Source organism: Rhagoletis zephyria, unplaced genomic scaffold (genome assembly GCF_001687245.7).
Source record: "Rhagoletis zephyria isolate East Lansing unplaced genomic scaffold, Rhagoletis_zephyria_1.1 Rzeph_scaffold_00139, whole genome shotgun sequence".
Lineage (NCBI taxonomy): Eukaryota > Metazoa > Arthropoda > Insecta > Diptera > Tephritidae > Rhagoletis > Rhagoletis zephyria.
Window position 1 is genome coordinate 166,602 of NW_016157223.1, and position 17,451 is coordinate 184,052.

Genomic DNA, 17,451 nt, shown 5'->3' on the forward strand with positions numbered 1-17,451 from the left:
ACGGACGGACGGACAGACAGTCACCGCTTAATCGATTTCTCTTTTCATTCTGATCATTTATGTATACATTTGTCTATATCTATCTCGATTCGTTTTGCCTGTTACAAGCAACCGTTATGTGAACAAAGTTATAATACCCTTGCGCACAAGTGCGCTCGGGTATAACAACATTACCTTTGCACGCCCCTAGTCTGATGTATGAGGAACAAAAACAAACTAAAACAATAAATCTCTCGCTTTTTTACCAACAGCATAAATCGCCTTTTTGAGTTTTCGTATTTGCATTTCTAATTTATTTTTATTTTATGATCTTATCATCTTATTACATGCATATACCTATATACCTACTTTGAAGTCGTTAAACATATACTTACATATATTCATTGGATATATCTACATATATACACATATATATTGTTTTACTATAAGCCTGTCTCACCCCAAAAATTTGGGTCTATTTTGAATTTACGAAGCCTAGTACTTTCGGTTAAGATTGGAATTTTCAAGTTTGCCGATTTTATTTAACCCTTTATGGCGCAAGGTCATTAATTTTGTTAATTTTATAAATATCAAATGATAAACAGTGTATTATTAACGAAAATAACAATGGAAATCAAAATTTAAAAAACTAGGTATTTTTTTTCTAAAAAAACTATATGTTGCAGAAATGCAACATTGCGTCAATAGTGCTACAAAAATGAAGTTACACTTAGGAAATTTTACAATTTTTTAAATAGTTATTTTTCTTATTGTAACCCAACCAAACTAATTCCAAATTTTTCACAGCTTGTTTGCATATAACCCTTGCAATCTTGAAATTTGCACGTCATTCGTCTATCCAGCCAAGTTCACATTTTTCGGAGAAACGTGTTGAGCCGGACGTTCCTTCTTTGCGCTTTGTACGGTTGATTATGTGATATTTACATATATTTTCTGCTATAGCTATTCTGAATTCAGCAGAGTTGGGGATTTTACTAGTACGACCTATTCAGCAATTATTCTTCGATATAAAAGCCATGAGCTACGCATAGTATTATCAAGGGAATTATAAAAAGCTCATATATACCAACGTTTACTACGTAGTTTAATTTTGTAGTGGCCCATAACAGAGTCTAAAAGGTAGGCACCACCCATATGTGAAGGGATGGGCAGAGTTTTGGCTCTTAAAGCCGTCAAAGAGGCAACAAGTGCTAAGCAAGAGCTAAATCAGTTCTCAGGGTAAAAGGGGTGTACAAAATATATTAAAAGCATTATATATATTTGTAATGAGAGTCGGAGTATAAAAAATTTTAATACGATCTTCTTCCCCCTTCATGCTGGCTCTTGATGTTACCCCTTATCAACCACCTAAATGCGCCAAGCCGGCCTGCAAAATTAGATGCCAGAGTGACGATTTTGGTATCTCTCCAAGCGGGAACAGCTACGCCAACTGCATTGCAGTTACCGACGTATTCTATTGACATTTCGCGTGGTTATTGTTTTAAAACTTTCTCATCTGGCAGCTTGCAGTTGGAGATACGCGTTTTTCTTAGAGTTTCTAAAACCAAAATGCCGCGACTGCACAAGCAGTGTTGCCGTTTAGGTTACTTTTAACCAATTTTGGTTATTTTTTTCTTGCCTGTGAAGTTGTTAAGATCTTTCCCATTTTGGTTATTTTTAACATTTACTGCAGTTTCTAACTTCTGTATACATACAATAATTAAATCTTTGAAAAATAGTAAAAATAAATACATTTATTCTGCTCAATATGGTTATTTAACTTAAGTTCTTACTACTAAAATGGCAACTCAATATTCGACTTATTCCGATAATAATCATGTGTACATATGCAAAACAGAAAAAGTTCGAAGGTGCAACTATTATCGGTTCGTGTCTTTAATAAATCGCGGTGAATTAATCGCCAATTTTTTGAAACGGCCCTGCGTTACACCATTTCTATGTTCTTTGCACACACCTACATAGTATGCACCTGAAATGACATTTGAATAATACGAGAGTCATTAAGAAGCCGCGAAAAATTATTAGAATTCCGCGCAAAATTGGTGTTTCAAGTTAATTTATACGGGCTCAATTCTATGGATAAGTGAGAAAAGAATACACAATTTTGGTTTTATTTTGCATATGTATTTCCAAAAAACTTTTAAATTAGTTTCGTTATAAGACATAGGCCAGTTACACCTGTCGAGGTTGAGGAGAGTAGCAGCAACAGTGGCAGCCCCAGCAGTGAAACCAAGTGAGAATATTTGGAATCATTGTGTTAATATTACTTACATATGTATGTATTTGTTTTATAATATACAGAATACATAATATACATGGTCGGCTAAAGACTTTATAAATACCTCGTATATGCGGAATCCAATACCACGTCATGTATGTACAATAGAAAAGGGATTTGGTAATTATTTTTCCATTACTGCTTACTTTATTAATTTAAGTTAAGATTAATAATAATAATCTTATAGCAAGTAGGTTCAAGGGAAATACCCATATATGTAATACTTCTATATTGCTAGTACAATATGACCACAATGAGTTTTTAATTCGAAATCAAAGAAAGACAGCCTATGAAAATGTTTGTGATTGTAGAAGTATGCGTGTATATGTGTAAACTACTACCTAGAATGAAGTGCCATATCATAACAGGGGCGGTTCAAGGAATTCAAAAAACAAACACAAATTTGAGAGTCTCATGTTTCCTTCAAGCGGCAATGTATATCGAGCCCTGGGCGCGAAAATAAAGTAAGCGAAGTTTTTTCAAAATTTAATTTTGATTCATAAATGCTCTTAGATCACCTGCATCAAAAAGTAATTAAAAAATAAAATATATACATTATTTTAGCGGTTAGGGCTCTATATGTCGACTTTGTCCGATGCTCTTCGTTATTTGGAAATCCGAAAAATTGGAAGATAGAAGATCTTTTCCAAGACAAAACTTATTTACACATAAAGCGGTGTAGCATTTTATATGTTAGCCGAATTCAATAAAGCACGCTATTCGATTCCCTTCTATGCTAATTGACGCCTATTGGAAATGCCAACTGATGCTAAGTCCTTCTCCAACTGGTCTTTTTATCCTCTGCCACCACCAACGGCCGCAGCGTTTCTCATAGATTTATAAAAATTGTATTTTTTGTTAATTTTTCATATGAATTGTTTTTAACTAAGAATTTGTGAAGCCGCTCCTGAATTTTCAAAAGTAAAAATGTCATTTCGAGTACATTCTCTTATCGGATCTCTCTTTCTTTTTTCTATATTTCGACACTCTGATGTTGGGGAATGTACTTTGTATGTACTAGCAATATAGAAGTATTACATATATGGAAATACCATTCCACAGTTTTGAAAAAATTGGTTTTTCGCGCTTTTGTAAAATTTATTTACCATCGCTTCGCGCTGAGCGACGATATAGTTCAATACAGTCCAATTTTTAATGGTATAATCTTAATTATAAAATATTTACGCTGATCAGATATTTCATTGATTCTTACAAAGAAGTTGGAAACTGTGTATCTATGTACTTATTTAAAAACGTCATTTAGAGTCTGGTAATGTTAAAGATATTAACATACATATGCACCTAATACGGGAAGCCTGATTTTATAAAATATGTAGTTATATATATACTTATATATGAATGTATTTCATTTATTTCCGGCCTTAAAAGGATTTACTTTTCAAAAATGCAAATAAAAACTGATTTCCTTTGGTTTGTAAAATTTGTCTATACGTACTATATAAAAGAATTTGTGATTACCTGAGTTGTTAATCTAATAAAAAATTGGTTACTTTTCCTTACATTTGGTAACTTTTTCGTCAAATCTTGGTTAGAAAGTTTTTTGAGCGGCGGCAACACTGTGCACAAGTACTCAATGAGCGGTAGTTCTGATAGGTAAGCACATTACATATGAGTCCTAGGCACACGAAAATACGTATTTTTAGGTGCTGCGGAACTACATATGTAGTACAAGTACTAATGATCTGAGCACTGGTGGATGTAGTTTCTGAGGTGCTGGTATACTGTACATCATTTTCCAAGTCAGGTGACACCTCTAGGTCCTCATCAGAACTTTCATATTCATTCGGCTCGAAGTAATACGTTGGATCGGCGACATCGTCGTCAGAAGAAAAGTCAAGGCCATTTTCACTATGTTCCCATTCTTCTAGTATAATTTCCAGGCCTTGAGCATTATGATCCCCAAAAAGAAGCATTCCAATTCAAAAATAACACTAAGAAAGTATACCAGAACGCGCAATGTTGCATATATGCAACAAAACGAAATCAGTAAAAAAAATAAAAAGAAACGGTTCTGCTAAAAAAAAATTTATTGATTATTGAAATACATCCTCTTATCTTTAACTCACACCAATTTCAACAACGAAATATCTGTATTTCAGCAATAAATCGTTTATCGTAAACGAATACTAAGGGCGCGAAACTGGTTTGTGCTCACACGCCACTTCAATGAAATAAAAACACAAATTCAGCCACCTTGTCAGCTGGTTTGTTTCTTACCCGTTAGAATGCTTTGTTGCTGATGTACAACACTGCGTAGAGTCAGTCTAAGAGCATTTGCTATATTTTTACTTCTCTTTGAATGGTATGTTGCAGAAGTACAACACTGCCCCATAAAAAGTTAAGAATATTTAATTATTCTAAAATTTAAAAAAAAATTTTTGGATCACCGCTTTTTTTTAATTATTTATTTTTGAATTCTAACCTTTTTCATTCATTTTGAAATTTCGATCGTAAGAATTATGAATTTTATTTCCGAGCTTTTTTGTTTTTGAATATTTCTTCTGATTTCACTGAATATTTAAAATTTTGGATTGCGCAAAATTTTTCTGTATTTCTTTTAATTGTGTCTTTTGATAAACTTTTCGCCTCAGGAAAAATAGCCCCGAACAGGAGCTTGTCGGTATAATTCGAAGCAACCTTAAGCATTACCTTGCTAAATTAACTTTTGCTTCACGGATGAGTACGCTAGCTGAATTAAAGTCAGAGTGTAAACGAGCTGAAAAGGTCATTAAGGAAAATAAAGGTAGGCGAATTAGATTTTATGGAAGTGGAAGCATCGCTAGAAAAAAAGTATAGAAGCTTTAGATAGGGCCAAGTGCAATAACACACAGCAACCAGTGATAGCTAATAATTATTCGTCTTCCTCCGTTAGTCCTAATGTCGGTGCTGATGTCAATAATTCAACAACTCCTTCTGTGTGTCCACTTTTCACCTCGTGTTATGTCTTTCGTGTGGTCTGTTTTGCGTGTGCTGGTGGCTCATCCTTCTGTGTATTCAAGCCAATACAGGGAAACCAGAAACTGACGGAGCTATCCGGGAACCCTCGCGAGGTGAAGCAGAGCCCGGAAGCAAATCAGCAATAATTTTGAAGAGAGGAGTCAGTATTGAAGAAAAATAAGACAAAGGGTTATTTGAAAATAGGGTAGTTAAAGGTCTACAACAGAGGTTGCCAAACTTTTTTTTCTCGTAGACCCCTTTCAAAAATTTACTGGTCTCGGTGGACCCCCTGCTGATACATTTCTAAATATTTCCAAAGCCCGTAACTAAATTAAATGTGAAGATTAGATCTAAAAATATCAATTTGCATCGTGGGTGAATTCAAAAACTAAACTCAGAGTGGCCAAAATAAAAGTAAAATATTTTCTTGTGTTCTATTTATAAAAATAATGTGATTACACACTTGTAGATTTTAAAAAATAGAGCTCGTAAATACATCAAAATACTCTCTCGCTCGGAAAAGTTATATTTTTTACGAGCACTGCGATCGCTAGCGTTATTTACATTATCTTCACCATAAACTAATCAAATGTTCGCCTCTCTCATGACTTTGCACGTGGAGTATATGTAAAATAGTTTACTTGTGTTAATTCCATCATTTTTATTTTTATCGCTCCGAGTTGTAATGCGAGGCGAATAATATTTGTCACATTTTTAAAACACAAAACTTAAAACATCAAAACGGTTAAGCTTTTTACGCCAAACTTTTAATTCAGAAACTGACAATAGAGGTAATAACGAGTTTAAAAAAGTCGATGGCAAATAAACAAGCAAGCAAAAAGCACAAAAAGTGTTCCACCGTCTCATCTTCTTCAAGGCAAGATGGGCAAATAGACTTGTCATTTACGCCTATCACAGTCAGGTGTTTGTTCCGCGTAGTGACCAGTCAGCAGTGCAGCAACTTGTCTGCAGTGTCGTCTGCTCAGTGAGAGAAAAAAATTAGATAAACCTTGTGAGATTGAAGGCAACATGAGTTTTGCCCACCTGCATCCCCTCAATGCCTTTCAGTCATTTCTGAGCGAAGTATTTACCCAGTTTCTGATGGTGGCTTCGATTGCCGAAGGTGGGTGTTTATTCCTAATAAACACATCCCTGCATTATGCTCCTGAACTCCGAAAAGCGAAGGAAGGATAATGCAGGAATGAAAAACCGCGCCAACTTAACTCCAAGAAAGTCAGTTTTTATATACATATACATATACAACACGGAAAACATAAAGTTAAACTGGTCAATATAAATAAAACCTAACTAACTCAAATACAATAAATACACACATAACACAATTAACCTCATTGTACATATACCCACACATTTTGGTCCTACCGAGCCGTGAACTCGATAAAGGAAATTAAACACACAAATCAAAAATTCATCGTTGGAAAATTCACCCAGCATTCTACCCAGCAACAATCAAAAAAAAAAATAAAACATTGAGGGAATAAAATAGAGCAAATCACGGCAGCTAAGTACCTACATACATACAAAAACAAGGAGGGAAATCCAACACATCAGCACACTTTAAAAACAGACCCATTGCTGGAACTACTGTAAGTGCGACCCAAAATATTTCCATTAAATCTTAATAAAAGTGCAAATCAGAAAAATCCTATAGGGCTAAATTAAAATTTTGTGCTTAAGACAGCTTAAATTCAAATTTTTGTCACTATTTGCTTTGTTAAATTCTGCACTTGTTTAATACATACTCGTACATACATAAATATTTACTTACCGGAAGTCGTGCAGTAACCCATCAGTTGCTCTGCCGACGGTAAATACTGTATATACATACCCGTGCTTACATACACACATTCATGATAAAAACATAACAAGGTAAAACCATTGAGAGGCAGTTTGACGTTTGCCAACAATATAATTATAATATCAAAACTCAAACTCACACACACATTCTCATTTTCAATCTCAAACAACAACAATTGTGAACAATTTAATTTTTTTGTTTTCAATTTTATATGATTTTAAAATGTTGGCAAACGTCCGAAAAAAATCATGGCCGACGAAATGAGAGAATGAATTTACCTTGTAATGTTTTTATCATGCACACATTCATATAACAACCCATTCCGCCCAACAATTTGTTGGTATAGCATCAACGGTTAGCCCAACTTGTACCAATTTAAAAATACCCAGTAGGAAATCGGAGCAGTGACCCAATAGGAAAAAATTGCAAACACCATGCAAGAAATTTTTCAATACAAGAGGTATTTGCCCTTGGTGCAGAAACAAAAAAAAATAAAGATATAACTAGTTACTTTTGCTTAGTTTATTAACCCTCAACCCAAAAAGAGGCGAAAAGTATCCAAATTAATAGCTCATAAAATTTTGCGAATTTTTAAGAAACCAAAACATTTTGTTTCCCTCTACCCTCAGAACACTAAGCAGACTCACTCATTTCAACTGATTTGTTAGTAAACCTCGTCTTTTTTAATTAAAATGGAGGAATTTAATATAACAATTTCTGATTTGATCGAATTCGTGGAAGATCATTTCAAGACCCCAGCAGAAGATGAGTCAGTTTATACTTTAGAAATCAAAAGAGTTGAACTCGATTCTCTCTACAGCAAAGCGAAAAAAGCGTATGATGCTTGTCGTAGAACCCCCAATAATGCGGATGACACCGTTGATTTCAACGAAGTAAAAGGAAAATACAAATAATGCTACCAGATGTATTTGAATTGCCTAGCTTCAATAAATAAGGATGTTGACACTCTAAAGACCCCGAACCCCACCCAACCAATTAAGGAGAGACGTTCAGAGGCCCCGATGATGGAGTTTGCACCCATGGTTCATCTACCCCCATGCGACACGGACGTCTTTTATGGAGATTATGTTACATGGCCTACCTTTAGAGACGTGTTCACAGCACTTTACATCCATAACCCAAGGATAAGTAATGTGGAAAAGCTCTTCCACTTAAACCAAAAGACCCAAGGCGAAGCAAGAGAGGTAATCAGGAACGCACCCTACACGAACGACGGTTTCATACTGGCATGGAAAAATTTGATCGATCAATATGAAAATAAACGGATGCAGGTGAATACCCAATTAAAGACCCTGTTTAATTTGCCACAAGTGACCCAAGAAACAGGCCACTCTATTAAGACCCTACAAAGAACTGTTAACAATTCTTTGACAAATTTAACCAACTTTGGCATAGACACAAGGAACTGGGACCCGATCTTAATATACCTATGTAGTTCAAAACTACCAAAGGAAACTTTAGAAGCATTTGAATATACCCTAGAAGATAACTCCACAATACCCACATGGGAAACATTCGATAGCTTTTTGACCCATAAATATAAAACCTTAGAATCTGTTGGGAATTTCAAAGCTTCGATTTCAAGACCACACCAAACGCACCCAGGTTCAGTCAAGAAAAGTGATGAAAAGCGATATAACACTTTTCATGCAAACGTTTATGAAAACCAGACACCCGGACCCCCAACATCTCGAAATAATTCAAACCCTGCTCCCTCAAGAAAACAATTCGAGGTAGAAAGCTGCAAAATATGCAAAAAGCAACATTCTATTCGTGAATGCCCAAAATTCCTCACAATGAATGTAGAAACCCATATATCCACTATCAAAAATTATGGATATTGTTACAACTGCTTGGCAATTTCGCACAGCTTCAGAGACTGCAAAAGCAAATACTCTTGCAGAAAATGCAACAAGAGACATAATACCCTAATTCATAGAGACTCAGTTACTCGAATAATTTCGACTCCTGATACCAGCACAAGTTCCTCCCCACCCACTCAAAACACTCATACAAATTCGCAAGCCTACACCAACACCATACAGTCCACTACCCAAGACCCACTCAACCCAAGTAGAAAGCAGATTTTATTAGGTACGGCAAAGGTTCAGGTGGAACATAATGGCCAAAGATACATGGCAAGAGCACTCATAGACTCGGGATCTGAAAAACTACAGAGAAATTTAGATATACCCACCCACTCTATGTCAACCCAAGTAACCGGATTAACCAACGCGGTTTCAGCGACACCAACGAGGATATGCGACATCACCGTCTGCTCACCCTTGAACATAAACTTCAGAATATCGACCCAAGCGTTTATTCTAAATAGTCTCACGGATAATTTACCCTCATACCCCCTCGACCCAAAGATGTGCCTTGGAAAACTCGGCTTCACATTGGCAGATACCCAATTCCACAAACCCAGACCCGTGGATATATTAATTGGTAGTGATCTTTATCCTCAAATTATACTCGGTGGAGTTAAACGAGATATTTTAGGTTCACTCTTAGCCCAAGAGACAGAATCGGGATGGATTTTATCTGGTCCTGTACCCAGACCGTCTCAATCAACAAACTTAGTTTCATTTTACAATAAAATGACCCCAGATAATCTACTCACTCGTTTTTGGGAGGTGGAAGAAGTTCCCAGAAAACCCTTGGCCTCTCCATCAGATATTCTTTGCGAAGAAAACTACCAAAGAACGACACTTAGAAACCCAAGTGGACGCTATGTAGTAACTCTACCCTTCAAGGACCCCGAAAACATCGACATTGGAAGTTCAAGACACATAGCGCTAGCACAATACCTTAGAAATGAAAAGTCTTTATTTAGAAAACCTGAGGTAAAGGCGGAATATGACAAGGCAATTACCGAATATTTGGAACTCGGTCACATGAAGAAGGTCGAATGTAATACCGCGGATAAAACGACCCCATATTACTTACCACATCATGCGGTCATTAAACCTGATCGCATCACAACAAAACTTCGCGTGGTATTTAATGCTTCGAACCCCACTTCGAATTGAAAGAGCCTTAATGACGTTCTACACATTGGACCCACCTTACAAAAATACTTAGTCATTCTAATTGTAAAATGGAGACTCTTTCGATTTGTTTTAAACGCGGATATTCAAAAAATGTACCGACAAATCCTCGTAGACCCAAAACACACCCCGTTCCAAAGAATCCTCTTTAGAAAATCCATTGAGGACCTAATAGAAGACTTTGAGCTTCAAACGGTTACATTTGGTATAAACTGCGCCCCTTACTTAGCAATCCGAACTCTTCTAAAGCTAGCCGATGATGTCCAAGAAAGGGTTGGATTAGCATCTAACATTTTACGAAATGAAATGTACGTGGACGACGTTTTAACAGGAACCCATGAGCTATCAACTGCTAAACGAGCACGAGATGAACTCACTTTTGCTTTAGAGTCCACGGGATTCGCCTTACGAAAATGGACCTCCAATGACCCAGAAATATTAGCAGAGTTGCCCCAAGGACAACGACTCGATACCGAGTTACTCAATTTACCCGAGTTCGACAACACCAAAACCCTAGGTATTCGTTGGAACTCCAAGATAGATTCATTCTTTTTTCTCGTCAACCCAATCGAGAAGAAACCCGCATACACAAAAAGAGAAATTTTATCAATCATAGCTAATTGTTTGATCCCGCCGGCTGGCTCAGCCCAATAATAATAACGGCAAAAATTATTATGCAACAAGTATGGCTTGATAAATCTGACTGAGACGAAAGTTTTAAGCCACTTACCCTTCATCGATGGCTTAGTTTCGTAAAGTAGTACGAAACGTTAAACAAGATTGAAATACCCAGATGGACCCACTTCACTCCATCAACCACCATTGAATTCCATGGATTTTCTGATGCCTCCGAGAAAGCTTATGCAGCGACTCTCTATATTCGAGTTAAAATGGAAACCAAAGTATGGACCACCATGCTAGTTTCGAAGACGAGAGTTGCCCCAATTAAGTGTATATCATTGCCAAGATTAGAACTCTGTGGAGCCGTTCTGCTAGCTAATGCTGTCGACTCTACACTATCCCAACTACATCTGACCCAGTATCAGACCTATTTTTGGACGGACTCAACGATAGTCNAAACCAAAGAATGGACCACCATGCTAGTTTCGAAGACGAGAGTTGCCCCAATTAAGTGTATATCATTGCCAAGATTAGAACTCTGTGGAGCCGTTCTGCTAGCTAATGCTGTCGACTCTACACTATCCCAACTACATCTGACCCAGTATCAGACCTATTTTTGGACGGACTCAACGATAGTCCTATCGTGGTTAAAGAAGCCACCATGTTCCTGGACTACTTTCGTATCTAATAGAATCACCACAATCACGGAAAATGTCGGAATTAATAACTGGCGCCATGTCGAAAGTCGTGATAATCCCGCTAATCTGGCAAGTCGAGGTTGTACGCCCACGGAACTTTTAAATAGCGAACTCTGGTGGCACGGACCCAAATGGCTAAAGCTCGAGTGAGAACAGTGGCCAACAACTTAAAAACCCTAGAGCACAACCCTTGAAGCCAAACCTGTAAAGATTTTCGCAATAACAACCCAAGAGGACATCCTTGAAAGATTCTCCTCACTACNAATCTGGCAAGTCGAGGTTGTACGCCCACGGAACTTTTAAATAGCGAACTCTGGTGGCACGGACCCAAATGGCTAAAGCTCGAGTGAGAACAGTGGCCAACAACTTAAAAACCCTAGAGCACAACCCTTGAAGCCAAACCTGTAAAGATTTTCGCAATAACAACCCAAGAGGACATCCTTGAAAGATTCTCCTCACTACCCAAAGCCATTCGTGTAATTGCGTATTTATTCAGGATTTGCTCAAATGCATCACCCAGGAGACGTGAAACGCACTACCCAAGCCGAGAAATAACTCCTAACGATTTAAAGCGACACGAATGAAGCTGATTATTTTGACCCAACAAACTCATTTCCCGGACGAATATGACGCTTTGACCCGAAAGTCCCAGATACCCAAGAAAAGTTCACTACTGACACTTAACCCATCAGGTGATCCTAATGGAATGATGCGAGTTGATGGCCGATTAAGCAATTCCACGGCATTATCATACAACAAGCGTCATCCGATTTTATTACCCTATAGCAGCCATATGGCAAAGCTCCTGACCAGATTTACTCACTCAATAACCCTACATGGTGGAAATCAACTAGTTTTGCGACTCATTCGAACAGAATTCTGGATTCCAAGGTTAAAGACCCTCATAAAAGCAATGATCTATAACTGCAAAACTTGTATATTGCACAAGAAAGAACACCAAACACAAATAATGGCAGCACTTACAGCGGAGAGGACAACCCTAACCCGTCCATTTGCCGCCGCAGGAATTGATTTCGCTGGACCCTATGACATCAAGAATTACACTGGAAGAGCATGTCTAATAACCAAAGGTTACATCTGTGTATTTGTTTGCTTCGCAACCAAAGCAATACACCTCGAACCCGTTAGCGATCTTACGACACAAGCGTTTATGGCGGCATTCGCGCGTTTCTTTTCCAGACACGGATGCCCCGCCGATCTTTACTCAGACAACGGAACGAACTTCGTAGGAGCTTCACAATTATTAGCCAAAGATCGACGAGAATTTGTAAAATCCTTAAAACCGAAGTCACAGCCAGTTATACCCATCAAAACGTCAACTGGCACTTCAACCCTCCCGGAGCTCCACATATGGGTGGACTATGGGAAGCCGGAGTAAAAAGTTTGAAAACTCATTTAAAAAAGGTATCAAAAATCCAGAAATTCACCTTTGAAGAATTAGCTACCCTACTTACCCGCATCGAGAGTTGCTTAAACTCACGTCCATTGAGCCCTTCAAGCGATGATCCAACTAATTTGGAACCTATAACCCCAGGACACTTCCTTATAGGTGCCCCGTTACTCACCCCTGCCGAACCCAACTTGGACGACGCAAATTTAAGCATCGCAAACAGATGGCAGAAATTGAAAATACTTCACCAGCATTTCTATAAAAGATGGAAGGAGGAATACTTAAAGGAACTCCACAAGCGATATAAGTGGAAATACCCTCAACGAAACATTGAAGTGGGTGACTTAGTCGTCATTAGAAATGAAACTTACCCCCAAACGAATGGAAGCTAGGCCGAATCGAGAAGGCCTATTTCGGTTCGGACAACAAAACCCGGGTGGTCGAAATTCGCACCGCTCAAGGCATTATAACCCGCCCCATCACAAAAGTCGTGATATTGCACACCCATTAACCTATAAGTTTTCTTTCTTTGTAGAAAAATGGCACCAACTAACGTTTCCCGGAACTCCGCAGCAAACAGCAGCACTCGGCGAAGCAGCCCAACCTCCACCATCCGCTGCCTAAGCATGACCCGCAGCATTTCACCTATATCGGATATAGAAACCCTCTCTAAGCGTGCACAACGCTTCCGTGCAACCCTTTCTCCTATACGTGAGGAAAAGGAAAGTGGTATCCATCGCACGGCCCGACCCAAAATCACTCACACTCGTCACCATAAGTACGACCCACACCGCCATGTAGCATGCGGTTTATGCAAGAAGGACCATCGCTTGGTGACTTGCACAAAGTATACTNCACTTGCACAAAGTATACTAATATGAACATTCATGAGAAGTACATCGCAGTCATCAAGACCCACTATTGCATAAATTGCTTGGCCAGGTCACACAAAACACAAAAATGCACAAGTGAGAAGACGTGCAATGGAAAACATCATTCTTCCCTTCACGGCCACCCAAGATTCAACACCGAGGTGGATACAAAACACCAGAAAAAAGAAAAAAACTCACGCTTTACCAGTTAATACTAAAATACCAAGCATGACGGCATATGGCATAAGGTTCGAGCCTTAATAAACCCGACCCAAACATTGACAACCGTTGCAGACGAGCTGGTGAGAAAGCTATCATTGCCGATCACATTTCTCAATGCTAATCGTATATGCAACATGCAACTGGGCTCACTAAAGGATGACAAATTTCGCATCGAGTGTAACAGCTTAATCACTAAGGATCTACCCAAACAGCCGTATGATCGGGACTTAAGTGACGAAGAAAAATCCGATTCGACCACCTCAATTTGGAATTAGGAGCCGACGTTTAGCCACTCATCCTCAGAAACGGAGTTTTTAATCCGGACAATGGCATGGTCGTAGCCCAGAACACAGCATTTGGTTGGACTTTAACAGGCACTATATAAAATAGCCCAATCTACCCTAAGTATACTTTGCTACTGAAACTTTCCCAATTTAAATCAACTGAGTTATATGTCTATCCACTCCACTAATTTCTATTTTATTCGTAGATCTTGCAAGGCGGCCGGGATGTTTATTCCAAATAAACACATCCCTGCATTATGCTCCTGAACTCCGAAAAGCGAAGGAAGGATAATGCAGGAATGAAAAACCGCGCCAATTTAACTCCAAGAAAGTCAGTTTTTATAAAACTACCCGTGCATCAACACGCAAGCGATAGCAGCCTCAATAGAAGACAACAACAACAATCAATAACATATACAACACGAAAAACATAAAGTTAAACAGGTCAATATAAATAAAACCGAACTAACTCAAATACAATAAATACACACATAACACAATTAACCTCATTGTACATATACCCACACATATATTGTATTTTATACACACCACCCACTATATCTAAACACACTGAAATGTTACCCTTTGAATTCTAAATTAAAGATTATTGTTTATAACGATTAAATAAGACCCACTTCTTTTCTTTATTCGGAATCGGCCACGAATGGTCGACATACCCCGACAGTGGGAGTGCTAACACTGGTTGCGGACCGAGGAATACCTGGTCTGAGCCAACTCTGGCCAAATGATCAGATGTCTCATAACCAAGTACTTCAGAGTGACCTGGCACCCATAGTAAAACAACCTCGTTTTGTTCACCATCATATTTTAGTCGAGACTTGCATTGCCGAACTAGTTCGGAAGTACTTAAATAGAGGGCTGGTCAATGCCTTAAGTGCAGCTTGGTTGTCACTGCAGTCACGTAAACTTCTTCCCCTCCACCTATGTTCCACCCTTAGTCTATGGCTTTGAGTATTGCAATTACCTCAGCCTGGAAGACCGAAGCATATTCCCCTACAGAAAAGTGAAGCTTATCTCCATTAAACTCGAAAAAGACCCCAGAGCATGACCCAGAGTCAGTTTTGGAGTCATCAGTGAAGAATCAACAATGTGTGAGTCCGGTCTCAGCGATGGAATCAAACCAGCATTCAGTCTCAAGGAACTCAACATTATTGAATTTCTTCAATAAAGGTAATGGTAGTGTACTATCCTGTAGCATTGAAAAGACACAATTGCTTAAATCTCCGCCGCCAGCAATTTTCGTCGCGCCCCACTCATTGTCATACCAGCATCTGGTTCTTTTTAGTCTACAGGAAAAACACTAACTGACGGTAAGTGCAGCAGTGCCTCAAAAGCACTATACACCACTAAAAAATTTAAGTTAAATAAAGAGGTTATTAAGCAACCATTTTCGTTCTTTACATCGAAACCAGATAAAACTTCGTGGGCACCTATTTACAACTCATGGAGCCCCATATTTTTTTCACATCACCGTGAACCCTCGTCGAGTCTTCCGTGGACCCCTGGGGGTCCACCTGGACCACTTTGGAAATCACTGGTCTACAACAAAGAGAGCTAGACTATGAGGAGGCGCGTAGACTCATATTTGGTGAAGAAGTACTTCAGGTAAAGAAGATAAGGAGTTATAAAAAGACCGAAAGTATGAGGGCGAAGAAAAAGAACCTCTGTAGAATATGTAGGAAAATAATCTCCACAATTGTTACTATAAAAGGTGATAACAGATTTTTTGCTAAGACAAAATTAGGAAATCAGGAAGTACTACCCTTATTGGATTTAGGAGCAGGTGCTAGCTGCCTAGGCAAAAATGCTGACAAGCTTCTGGAGGGCAAAGAATGTATGATACTTCCTATGAAGGGGCAGAATATCCGCACCGCGAACGGTGGAGAAACTGCGGTGGTAGATGTAACGCGTGATTAGAGTTCTTGATCGCACCTGGCATGCAACAAGAGGTTTATTTAGGTATAGATTTCTGGAAAGCGTTTGATATGAGTATTGTGAGTGAAGGAGTGCCTGCGAGTGTGAATGGTGCGGGTGTTTCAAAGCTGGTACCCGTCGAGGGTGATCTATCCCTTGACGCGGTGCAACACGCATTGACTCACGATCAAACTGTGGCATTAGAGCGTATTAAGACACAATTTTCGTCCTTTGCCGCGTTAGGACTAACCAAGACAGACAAAGAGGAGCATGATATAGTAGTGACCAACAAGAAACTTCCAGTAAAGCAGAGGCAGTATCCATTATCTCCAGCTATTTAGAAACTTGTTTATAATCAATTAGATCGGATGCTTCAGATGGGAGTAATAGAAGAGTCTAACAGTAGTTGGAACTCGCCAGTTTCACTCGTTATAAAAGGGACCAAAAATCGCCTCTGTATGGAAACTCGTAAGGTAAACGAAACGGACTATTGAAACGCTTATCCACTGCCCACATTGATGATATCCTAAGTCGACTATAAAACACTAGGTTTATATCCGAAATCGACAGCCTGCCAGCCGAGCTATTCCAGTACTGGGGCGAGGAGCTGATGAGGTGCATGCATCAGCTCGTAAGCAGAATATGGTCAGATGAACGCATTCCCGACGACTGGAATTTAAGTGTGCTCTTCCCAATCCAGAAGAAAGGCGACCCCGCCATACAGTTGGCGCATAACCAGCCTTCTAAGCATAGGTTTTAAGGTCTTATCGAGTGTATTGTGCGAAAGGCTGAAGCCCACCGTCAACGAGCTGATTGGACCTTATCAGTGTGGCTTTAGGCCTGGAAAATCCACCATAGATAAGGTATTCACAATACGCCAAATCTTGGAAAAGATCCGCGAGAATAGGATCAACACACACCATCTATTTGTCGATTTCAAAGCCGCTTTCGACAGCACGAAGAGAAGTTGCCTTTATGCCACCATGTCTGAATTTGCTATCCCCGCGAAACTAATACGGCTATGTAAAATAACGTTGAGCAATACCACCAGCTCCGTCAGAATAGGGAAAGACCTCTCCGAGCCGTTTGATACCAAACGAGGTTTCAGACAAGGGGACTCCCTTTCGTGTGATTTCTTTAATATGATGTTGGAGGAGATAATAATAGCCGCAGAACTGAACCGCTCAGGCGCAATACTTTACAAGAGCGTACAATTGCTGGCGTATGTCGACGACATCGATATTATCGGTAAAAACAAGGGCTACGTCTGTTCTGCCTTCTC

The 17,451-nt window shown here is 38.9% G+C and overlaps 2 protein-coding genes across 2 annotated transcripts in view; both read left to right on the top strand.

Annotated features, from left to right (window-relative positions):
• The window catches only part of LOC108381636 (uncharacterized), a 323,688-nt gene that overhangs the window by 86,027 nt on the left and 220,210 nt on the right, over positions 1 to 17,451 (top strand). The window lies entirely within an intron of this gene.
• Positions 7,738 to 13,694, top strand: LOC108381656 (uncharacterized). Its single transcript, XM_017638073.1, has 2 exons — positions 7,738 to 8,347; positions 13,392 to 13,694. The coding sequence occupies exons 1-2, from the start codon at positions 7,979 to 7,981 to the stop codon at positions 13,407 to 13,409; spliced, it is 387 nt and encodes a 128-aa protein (XP_017493562.1). The 5' UTR covers positions 7,738 to 7,978; the 3' UTR covers positions 13,410 to 13,694.

What these genes read in the sequence shown, in the direction of transcription:
- LOC108381656 (XM_017638073.1), top strand. Translation starts at nt 7,979, where the DNA reads ATGTATTTGAATTGCCTAGCTTCAATAAATAAGGATGTTGACACTCTA.